This window comes from Chaetodon trifascialis, chromosome 2 (assembly GCF_039877785.1).
Source record: "Chaetodon trifascialis isolate fChaTrf1 chromosome 2, fChaTrf1.hap1, whole genome shotgun sequence".
In the NCBI taxonomy this organism is placed as follows: Eukaryota; Metazoa; Chordata; class Actinopteri; order Chaetodontiformes; family Chaetodontidae; genus Chaetodon; species Chaetodon trifascialis.
In genome coordinates, this window is record NC_092057.1 from 11494953 (window position 1) to 11506697 (window position 11745).

An 11745-nucleotide genomic window follows, 5' to 3' on the forward strand; every position below is an offset into this window, starting at 1 on the left:
TGTTTTTTTAAATGTATGTTTTAAATGTTTTTTCTGTGTTTTGGAGTTTCGGTCACACAAAAACACAGTTTTAAGTCACTGAAAACTGAGCTTTTGGAAAACTGCCTGTAGTGCTGAAGTGAGGACGGAGAAAGAACATTTTTGGTCCATTGACGACAGAGTGTGTTCTGTTATCTCCTTTGTTTACATCAGGAGATTTTGTGTAATGGCAGATGTGGCCAAAGTAACACTTGTGTTAACATCGCTAACAGGAGTTTTTACATGTTTACACATAAACGTACGGCTCCTCTTCAACTTTTATTGAGGAACAGGTGTGTCAGAAGGCACTACAAGGGTCACTACTACATAATCCAACAGCTCCACAACACAGACGCCGCCGCGTTTGGTTGTGGCTTTGACAGCACTTCAACTGTGTTTTTACAAATGGACGGGATTTCTTTTGAGAGTGAAGACAAACCCTGTTTTCAACAACATTCGTGTGCATGCGGACAAGACCTTAGAAATACTGTGGTAGTGATCTTGAGTAACATTATCTGACCACAGATATCATGATCAACACTTCACTGCCTTCCATTCACTGAGGCACAAGCAAGAAGTGTTGGTGTAACATCAGCAGCAGCTTTACGAATCATTAGCTCCTGGAGAAGTGGAGCAGAACAGAAACCTGTTTTTCATGTGGATCGCCACGTCTGGCTGACATCTGATCCAACTAATCAGCTTCAATACTACTCCTACAGATATAAGCAGTGTAAGCAAATAAAGGCTGGTTACTAACAAAGGCCAGGCACTTTACTCACATGGTAAATAATGTCCACTGCATTAATTCTATCAGTACAATAACAGAAATATTTGTTTTCACTGAATACTGAATGCTACAGGGAACTCATTGTGTGGAAAGACAATTATGTGACGGGTGACTTTTTAAATGTAATTCATCAGGTGAGCGCAGTGGGATCGTGCCAGACACTGTATACCATAGTGTGTGTGTGTGTGTGTGTGTGTGTGTGTGTGTGTGTGTGTGTGTGTGTGTGTGTGTGTGTGTGTGTGTGTGTGTTGGCCGGTCGTCATCCTCTCCGCCGTGTATTTATAGCCGCGGCCGGAGAGGAAGGAAGCTGAGCGGCAAACATCCTCCTGAACCAGAGTGGTGAGTGTGCGACCCGCTCACGAAGCTCACGCATGACTTCCCCTCAATGTCACGTCCCAGCAGGAATCACACAGAAATGACTACACTGATACTCGATGCAATGAACTCTGGTCTATTGTTGCATAAACGCATCAGGGGGAAAAAAAACCCTCACGTGTTAAACTTTGAAGAACTCATTTTGTTTGTATTGAACCACTGAAACAATCAATCTTGATCATATCGTTACAAATCCACTCACTTCCAGTGAGAATATGATAAATAATCAAACTGTTGGATGGGTTGACTGATAAACTGACCGGTCATTATGGTCATTATTAGCTCAGCAGTTAAACTGCTCAGTAACAAGAAATATCAGAACAGAAATGAAAGATTTTTTTGGGTCATTTAGAAACAGTCATTTTTCAGCTGTAACAGGTGGTGCTCAGTTCATCTTCAGCAGAATTATTTAAATAACTAATAAAAAAATGTTTGTTTATGTTTAGCACTTGTGTAAAAAAAAGAAGGACATCTGCTGGAAGCAGATTTTTTAAACTTCCAGATTTAAAAAAAAAAAAACTGTAAAAGTTAGAAATGATGCCAACTGTCCTGATTTAAGCTGCACAAAAAAAGCAAAGAAAAAAATCAACGATCTCTGAGGAAGAACTGGACGATGCTGAAGATGACTATAACCTTCAGCTGAGATGTCAGACTCTACCTCCTCCCTCTCTTTAGGAAACTTCCTTCACACAAGACTTTTTCTTTGTTTTTCCATAATAAACTGAGTAATCTCTCCCATTTTGTGTGCCAGCTTCCTTCGTTTCCTCTTCCTTTTCCCTGCAGAGGATTACCTCAGAGGAAGCGACGCTCTCCGCTTCAGACGCTAACGACATGCAGTCCGTCTGCAGCGACGCATTCAAACAACACGGCAGCAGAACAAATGGATTTAGAGCTGAAATTGGTTTCTGGCCCCGGCTGACCAGCGGCTCTGTCACGCTTTGATCGGCTCCCAGCTCAATGGGAAGGAAAATTAAAAATCAAATGGCGCTGCAGACTGATGGCTTTACGCAGTCTCTGATCTGTGAGGCAAAACTCTCGTCTTCAGAACAAAAGCCCTCAAACAGCCGGACGACACAGATGACGCTGCTGTGTGATTGGCTTGGAGGGTGCAGTAAAGGTAGATGGTGCACATATGCCACACATCATTAACTCAGCCTCACAGGAAGTGCTTCCCTTTATGGATCCACTGTCATCACACCGCAGGTCGGCTGATGACTCTCACTTCCTGTATGTAATATAACAGACAGAGAGGTCAGACCATGCTGAGCTTGAATACACAGCCGGACTACAGCTGCTCATAAAAGATAAAGGTTCCCACACACTTTGTGATAACAGCCATCCTGCGTGGGTCCAGTGTAATCCTGCTCCCAGATTGTGTGATGAAGGTCCGGTGAGTCGCAGCACTGCGATGCAAACAGGGAAAAAAAAAACTGCACCACTGTCATGTGTTGTTTTTTTTTTGTTTTTTCAAGAAATGATTAACGACCAGCACAAGCAGCTCTCTGACCTTGAAATTCACTTTGCCCGTCTGCATTCTGACGGTCAGCACAGAGCGCAGTGCACAGGTGGGAGGAGAGGGACAAACAGGTGGGAGGTTCATGCAGATGAGGCAGAGCAAAGCCAGCTGTTGGCATTTTGGTGGAAAATGTGTTAAAGACTGATTTTTTAGATTAAACTGTTCTTGCTGAAATGCAGAGCAGCGTGGAAAAATAAACTGTTTTAATTAAACACATCAGATGTATTTAATGAATCAGCAAAAATGAATGTTCAGTGTGGTTAAAGCAGCATCAGATACACTGAGGTACCACATTTTAAAGTAGGATGTAAACATTTACAGCATGAAATCCAGCAGAATGAGTCAGCACAGGATCGAAACAATCATGCAAACAGCTTCACCTAATTATTATTATTGTTGTTGTACAAATTAACTGGTAAAAACACCTAAGTTTTAGCACCAATACCAAACAACTTTTTTCAACGCCGTACGTTGAGAAACATAAACATGTTTTTCTACAAACCCTTCTTTCATTTAACTGAACTGTAACTCGTTTCTGTTGATAAAGCACCGCAGCTTGATCCCTGCACTAACTAGGTTACAGATTTACTGCAATGAAATGGCTGTAATTAACGTTTTCACCATCCTCCCGACACTTAAACCTTTCAGCAGTGATTCAGTGTCTGTGATTTATCGGCTGATAATCCTCAACATGAACGCAGCAGATCCAGGACACACTGGTAGTTGTTAATAACTACTACACATCGTAAAAAAGGTTGGGTTACAAAGATCAATACTTTTTATTTACTGATCTATACGGTCAGTAACACTGAGTATTAAAAACTTAAGAACAGAGAGTTACCTTTAAAAGTTAGCTTTGTCAGCATGTCAACAGACAGGTTTTTTCTCCTGATTGTGTGTCATAATTTTGCCGGTTTCATACTTTATGTTGGCAGTTTTGCATCTTTAATGTACATTTAGAGTTTGGTCCTGTTCTTGAGACAACTTCTGTTATGATTTGGCTCAAAGTAAATAAAACTGAATTATCAAAAAGGTCCAAACAATTGCTGGTCCTGGTCACAAATCAGGTCTCTATGCCACTGCTTCAATAAGCTCCTGTAGCTGCTTCTTAGTGAAACAGTGTTATGTGACCATCATTACTTTTTACTGCAAAAGAGCTCAAAGATATTCAGATAATGTGTCAGCTCAACCGTTGACTGGAATGTTGACTATCATCAGTATCACATCGTTCAATAAACAATCCAGATCAGCATATTTATAGACTGACTGGGCTGGTTCTTCACAGCTGTTGGTTTGTCATCACTGCAGTAAAAACAACAATATTTTGTCAGATTACAGCTTCCACACCTGAACCAGACTCTGGTGCTACAGAGGCTCAGTAGACCGATTAGGGTTGGCTCCAAATATAAAGTTACAGCTGACACACCGACACACCAACGTTTCGTGACTCAACCAGATCACGCACTGCAAGGAAATGCAACGTCTATGCGTCCTTTATCGGACACCAACAACGGGCGCGCAGTCAGGTATGCGCGGGGACGAAACTTCCTGTTAGTGTCGGGGCTCTCTGTAGTCCTGACTGTTTTGTTTTGGTCAACATGTGATGATGAAAGCAAGATGAAGAGATCCCGATAAAATACCAAAATAATGTCAGGCAGTGGCTATTAGCCACACAAGGCTCCATGTCCGATAATGGATCTTACCTACAGGAATTTCTGCGCTGCACAGGTAATCGGACATCAACAATAAAACAACGCAGGTTTGCTGAGTTGTATTACACAAAAACAAGCCAACATTACACTGTCATACAACTGCTCGCAGTCGACACAGTACCAACGGGAAAGCCTGAGACCTCATCCACAGCTAACCTGGTTAGCAAGTAGCGCGGACACACCGTCAGTGAAGATAACATTGAGCGGAACAGCCATTGAAATATTACACAATTCTATGCCGTCATGTTTGACATTGGCACACAATCCTCATGAACAACAGTAACACATTTTCTGGATCCACAAGGACTCGTTCTTAAATTCGGCTTTATAATGATGAGCCAAGCAGCCTGTTTAACAAGAAACTTTACATTTCAGAAACAATGTGCGTCATCCCCTGTACACACCAACATGCACCACAGAGGACAGCGGCAAATGGCGAGAAGCATCCCCTAAAGTACAAATGTTACCAGAAAATGTGCCAATTGCTGGATTACACTAATGCCGAATCAAATAATGGATCTTTTATACTCAAACTATGTTATATCTACTACTCAATCAAGGACATTTACTTGTTGATAAGCCCTTAAACCATTACTTCCTACATTTTTAAATGCGGTTTAGCGCGACGTCCTCACCAGTCTGGACGAAGCTTAGCTAGCAAACAGAACAATGTCCGACGATAGAAACCTCTGTGATTACGGCCACTTACCTGCAGCTCGGCCCGCTCGACCTCCCACTGTGCCCTCTCCACCTCGAAGCGGGCCCACTCATGCTGGAGAAAGTGTAAAATCCCCGGGATGTTGTAATGAGCTCTGGCCGCCTCTCCGCCACCGAAGTCGCCAGTCTGCGGAGCTTTAATATTCCCACCGCCCGGCAAACCAGAGTTGTTGTTATTGAAGAAGACACCGGGGCCCGCCTGCTCGTCCATGGCGGGACCAGGGCGTTGTGGCTTCTGTTTCGTTCCGGGACACTCAGCCGCTCCAGTAAGATATCCTCAGCAGGGAAATATAGTCCATCCGCAGCCCTCTCTGCTGGGCAGCGCAACTCCTGTCTGAACCAGCTGTCAGGTGATGAGACAACCGTCGAGCTGCTGGACCAACGCAGACACATGACTTCCGCTCTGAAATTTCAAAATAAAACCAACGTTAACGTGCAAGTGCAGCAAAATACCGTAAGCGATGCAGTTAATAATAATCCATCCATTATCTATACCGCCTATCCCTTTCGGGGTTGCGGGGGGCTGGGGCCTATCCCAGCTACAATGGGCGAGAGGCGGGGTACACCGTGAGCCGGTCGCCAGCCGATTGCAGGGCCACATGCAAGGACAAACAACCATTCACACTCACACTCACACCTACGGACAATTTAGAGTCATCAATTAACCTAATGAGCATGTTTTTGGTCTGTGGGAGGAAGCCGGAGTACCCGGAGAGAACCCACGCATGCACGGGAAGAACATGCAAACTTCACACAGAAAGGCCCCGCCTGACCCGGGGATCGAACCGGCAACCTTCGTGCTGTGAGACACGCGCACTACCTGCTGCGCCACCGTGCAGCCCTTAATAATAATAATAATAATAATAATAATAATAATAATAATAATAATAATAATAATAATAATAATAATAATAATAATAATAATACCGAGGCAGAATTGTTTTAGGGAAATTCGTATAAAATATAATTCATGTAATTAATTGCGAAATCTCACTTTCACAAGCTTGCAATCACACTGATGCAAACTCCTGCACAAATTTGTAATTAAGTGGTTAGAATCTTGTTTTTTTTTTTTTTTAAATCAATTCAATACGAATGTGTTGCTCTTTCACACTGAATTAATCTTTAATATAAAATGTTTTTGTCTTTTTTCAGGTTTGTGCTTGGTTTCAGTTTCAAAAGTAATATATGTATAATATAATATAATATAATCCATCCATTATCTATACCGCCTATCCCTTTCGGGGTTGCGGGGGGCTGGAGCCTATCCCAGCTACAATGGGCGAGAGGCGGGGTACACCCTGAACCGGTCGCCAGCCTATTGCAGGGCCACATTCAAGGACAAACAAACATTCACACTCACATTCACACCTACGGACAATTTAGAGTCATCAATTAACCTAATGAGCATGTTTTTGGTCTGTGGGAGGAAGCCGGAGTACCCGGAGAGAACCCACGCATGCACGGGAAGAACATGCAAACTTCACACAGAAAGGCCCCGCCTGACCCGGGGATCGAACCGGCAACCTTCTTGCTGTGAGGCACGCGCACTACCTGCTGCGCCATATAATATAATATAATATAATATAATATAATATAATATAATATAATATAATATAATATAATTAGTGATGGTTTCAGCGAGTTGACTGACTAACAAATGATTCTAGTATTAGAGTTTGTATTTCATGATGGTCCACTTCAAACAATCACTGGGACATTTTCTCGACTGATTTTGATCGGCTCAGGAAACTTTTATTTTGAAGGCAGAATCATTTCATTACCGGTGTTTCTTTGGCTCACCTGTCATCGCTTCACACACCTGTGCGGTGACATCAACTCACCTCAGTCCCACCTACCGTAAATCTTCTCACATCATTTGGCTGATCGGGTGAACGACAACAAAATGATCCAATTAAAGTAGAGCACTCATTACGTCACCGTCCTACGACACTTGTCGTGTAAATCAGATTCAAAGTTCATGTAAAAAAAAAAAATGAATAAAATAAACGTACATTTTTCTCCTATTGTGAAAATAAAGCAATTAATTTTCATAGATAGGCTGAAATGGAATCAAAGTGGCATCAGGAACAAAATGACTGCTAAACGTGGAGTTTAAATGAATGAATTTATTGAAGTATATGGTGGAAAAATGAAGAAAATAATAATTGAGAAGCTTGTTTGGTTGAACTGATGAATCCTGATGAATGCTCATTTATTCTGTTAAACTGCTCCTGAAAACAGTGCAGTACAAACAGCAAAACATGACCAGTTCCAGCTCCAGCTTCTCAAATGAGAAGATTTGCTGCTTTTCCTTTGAATCATTTTAATTCATTTGTCATAATGTTGAGGTTTGGGCTGTTGGTTGGACTAAACAAACATTGTGAAGGTGTCACTTTGGGCTCAGACAATCAATTGATTCATGGAGAAAATAATCAGCAGTTTAATCCAGAATGGAAAGATTCATTAGCTGTAGTCCTTTACAAAATAGTTCAAAATGAGCTCCACCTCAACCAACCCCAGCAGTAAAATCCTGCTTTTACATGAATGCATTAGTCAGAATAATCTAATGAGATCATATATAACAGTGGAGCAGTCACAGGGGACATTTTACTGCACTTTTACTTTGAATACTTGCAGTACATTTTCCTGATTATACTGCAGTAATATTTTCAGTGCTTTTTCTTGTGGAAGAGCATTTTGACAGTGTAGCATTAGTACTCTGAATGCTCCTCCAGCGCTGGTTGATGGCAGTGGGGCCTCTGCTCGGGGCCCTTAATGCCTCAGCCCGGCCCTGCATCCGGCGGTGGGTCGGGCCGGACTCGGAGCTCCACGTTGCGGCTCTAACTTGATTAAATCCGCAGATGATTCACGCGGTGACTGCGACCATGTGCTAATCAGCTGATGCGCCGCAGCCGCCTCTATTTAACTGCTGCTCCGCTCAGACCTCGCGCTGGACGCGCTGCTCCTCCATCACACACCGGCTCACACACAACATGCCTCCGTTTGACAAAACCCAGCTGCAAGACAAACCGTTCAAACAGAGGAAGAGCTTCGGTAAACGTCTCGAACAGCAGAAACACGGAGGAAAACAAGCTCAGACATTTAACATATCTAATGTGTGCTTTTTTCCCTCTGCAGCAACGAGGAAACAAGAGGTGGTGGGGATAAAGTCCAAGTTCCCCAACAAGATCCCGGTAAGTGTGCGGCACAAATGACTCAGAATTAACCATCAAAGGGGATTTTTTTTGTTCTCACCTGTTTCACGGCTGCTCACAGGTGATCATCGAGCGGTACGAGAGGGAAAAGTATCTTCCTCCGCTGGATAAAACCAAGTTCCTGGTGCCGCATGAACTCACCATGACTCAGTTTGTCACCATCATCAGGTAAAGCTCATCTCACTGACTTTTCAGGTTGAATCAAAGATGAACTTACTCACTGATGCTTCAGAAAGCTGGAGGTTGAAAGACTGTTGGGACAGAAAAGTGTCTGTTTAGTGTTTCAGTGGGAACATGTTTTTTTGATGGGAGTGATGGGACAAAGTCCTCCAGCTAAAGATTATTGAAGATCAATTTGCTGTTTATTTCATGAATTGGTTTAGTGTTTGAAATGTTAGAAAACAGTGAAAATGTCCCTTTTTGCTCAACCAAACCCCAAAAATATTCAATATATTGTCTCATAAGTAGAACGTCTTCACAAATTAGAGCCTGGGACCAAGAACAGTTTGATGTTTGATTGAAAAATGGCTTTAACATTTAAATTTTTCTGCTGATCATCTTGTTTGTGTCAGCTCTACAACAGTATGTGATGAACTTTAAAGCTACATAAGAGGAAAAGTCTTTAAGTTAGTTTTTCTATTTTATCTTCAGCTTTGTAATAAGAGCATTTACACAGACACGCTTTATAGAGGAAAAAGACACTAAAGATCAGTCAGTGAGTTCTGGAAACGTTGATCTAAACGTCACTTCATTGATTCTCGCCGGTCATGATTACGCAGCAGAAACCGAGTCTGTTCCTGTTTCAGTCAAACTCTTCTGATCTGCCTTCAGTCAAACGGGCAGATCTCTCAACCTTGTGATGCATCGGTCTGCTTTGTGGAAAGAATCAGAAACGTCCGTTTCTTCTTCATGTGGCAATTTTTTGCAGAGCAGCTGACGAAAACGTGACAAGGTCATTTCAGATTTTCTCTCTCTCTCTCTTTTTTTTTTTTTTAAATGAGTTAAAGTCGAGTCACATCTGTGCTGCTCGGATAGCTTTTACAGTACATGAATATATTTTACTGGCTTTGGAAACATTCAGTCAATTAACTCTTGTATTAAAGATCAGATCCCTCCAAAATTAGTTCACTTAAAGGATCATTTTTCTCACCCCTGCATGCAGACAGGGTTTGTTTGATCCGTGAAGGCTGTGATATCCCCGTTTGGGACTTCAGCCTTGAGTGCAGGTGATGGGGGGAACTGGCATTTAGACGATGGAGCTCAGAGCAGTGAAAATAATACGTTTGTTCCTGGAAAGACTTTTTAAATCTTTCAGTGCTACGAGCGTCTTATTTGGTGTGCAGGCAGAAATTAATCTCCATGATGAAATGAATTTGGATGGATGTTTATCTAATCGCTGTCTTTCCGCCCGAAGTCTCGCTGGTCTTTTGGGTTTGAATCTTTTGTTTTGCTGCTTCTCTTCAGACCTGAGGTTCCTCATTTTCCTCTGGTCATGATTACACAGCAGAAAGTCAACAGCCGTTTAGTCTGTCCTGGTTCAGCAGTAAAGGAAGCGTCATTGCCTTAAGAGTCGGATGGCTGCTCTGGAATCAGTTATAGCTTGAGGTTCAGTTACAGCCCACATGGTGTAATACAGTTATACTGCAGTTACATCACACATGTTTGTTTCATGAAGCATCATGCAAGACTCCTCCACATCAACATGACACACTCACGGGCTCTAAGCTCCAAAATATCAGTGTTAGCAGCTTTTTCTACAAAAACACATTCAGTATGAAACCTGGAGCATGGAAGTGAATTATTGCCAGTGTGAATATTTTGGATCAATTAGAAGTAATATCAGTTCACTTATTACATTTTTTTCTTTCTTTTTTTTTTTCTTGAGGTGTTTTGTCCATCCTGTGTTTTAAAAGCTGCGATCAGTGATTCATTTTCTTCTGCGCAATGCATTGTGGGACAGTAGTGTTCGAGAGCAAACTAAGAGTCAGTCTCAGTCTGCATACTAACATTTCTGCTTATGTGAACACAATAAGTAGCAGATTTTTGAGTGGAATTTGGCCACAGCTGCGTCAGAAAACAATAGCGGAGCCACGTTAACGCTGAAGCAGCAGGTATGTGAGGCAGCTAACGGACGGCGTGCAGTCTGCAGGACGCCTCGTTAATGACCTCTTTGTCTTGTCTCTCAGGAACCGCATGGCTCTGCTGCCCACTCAGGCCTTCTACCTGCTCATCAACAGCAGCGGGCTGGCCAGCATGTCTCTCACCATGGCTCAGGTGTACAAAGACCACCAGGACGAGGACGGCTTCCTCTACATGACCTACACCTCGCAGGAGATGTTCGGACACTGACACAAGCTGCCGCCCCCTTCAGATTTTATTCAGTGCTAAAGGCCGCCGGCCTCTTTACCTGCTGTAAATAGAAAAATATTTGTATATATTGTAATATTTGTCTGACATGTTTTGTGTTGGATTTTAAAATATGTGGATCCAATAAATCTTAAGTCACAGTAGTAGTGATCTCAGGTGCAGTTTGGCGGTTCAGGAGGGTCACGTGTTCATGTCAAGGTTGGTTCTTCACATTTTCAACAAAAAGGGGAAGGTTTTTTTTTTTTTTTTTGGGTACCTGGTCAATGTCCGACACATGGGTGAATGCTCTTTCTTCTTGTCTGTTTTGTTCTTAATCTGCACTGAAAAACTTGTTGGAAGTGAGATCGATGCCTTCATATTCGATTTTTATAGAAGTTCAGCATTTAGTAGATTAGGTTTGATCTTTTAATGACTTGTTGAATTTTCGTCTGGACACTCAGCGGTCACGTAGAAAGTCATTTCACGCTTCCAGCGTCTCAAATGTGAAGCTTTGCTGCTTTTCTCTCGCTGCTTCCGCTTCCTCCTTCAGTCCATCACAGTGTCTGTCAGTAATAATGACTCGCTGTCATTGAGCTGAACAGAAACCAGCTTTCATCAGCTGCCGCCTTGTTTGTGAACCTTCTCAATGTTGCAGTAAAGTGATGCTGCTCTCTTGAAATGATGCAGACAACATGAGTATCACTTCATCCCTCGTCCTGACAGTTAATCTTACAGCTTTAGTTATTAGTTACTGTTCAAATGACTTTTTCAAACCCTTCCTGTCTGCTGAAAACCATGTATCTCCAGATGTGTTGATTTTTAATGTTTGTGGTCCAAAGTGAGAAAAATAAAAACCCATCTTGTAAATTTAACTGAACTGTTCTGCTCTATGTGAAGAAAACAGCAGATTAATACACCTGATCTTCATTTGGTGCTTTTGCTCTGTCAGGACATCAGATGGCAGCAGAGATCCATTGAAAAGAGCAGAGTCTCCTTCAGCTTACCTGGAGAGCGTTAACATGATTTCAGAGAAGCCGATTGACAACTAATAGCTGA

At 42.3% G+C, this 11745-nt stretch overlaps 2 protein-coding genes across 3 annotated transcripts in view; one reads left to right on the forward strand and one right to left on the reverse strand.

The window, feature by feature from the left end:
• Positions 1 to 5489, reverse strand: part of strn (striatin, calmodulin binding protein) — a 47122-nt gene extending 41633 nt beyond the window's left edge. Inside the window, exon 1 of one of the 2 annotated variants that reach the window (XM_070984327.1) lies at positions 5118 to 5489. In XM_070984327.1, the coding sequence (XP_070840428.1) occupies positions 5118 to 5336 (219 nt within the window). In that variant the 5' untranslated portion in view covers positions 5337 to 5489. The remainder of the gene's footprint in view (positions 1 to 5117) is intronic. The other variant, XM_070984336.1, reaches the window with a different exon arrangement.
• A 2602-nt stretch (positions 5490 to 8091) lies between these two features.
• map1lc3c (microtubule-associated protein 1 light chain 3 gamma) lies at positions 8092 to 11325 on the forward strand. Its single transcript, XM_070984530.1, has 4 exons — positions 8092 to 8182; positions 8267 to 8322; positions 8405 to 8511; positions 10530 to 11325. Exons 1-4 carry the CDS (start codon positions 8122 to 8124, stop codon positions 10690 to 10692), a joined length of 387 nt encoding a protein of 128 aa, XP_070840631.1. The 5' UTR covers positions 8092 to 8121; the 3' UTR covers positions 10693 to 11325.
• The last annotated feature ends 420 nt before the right edge of the window (positions 11326 to 11745 follow it).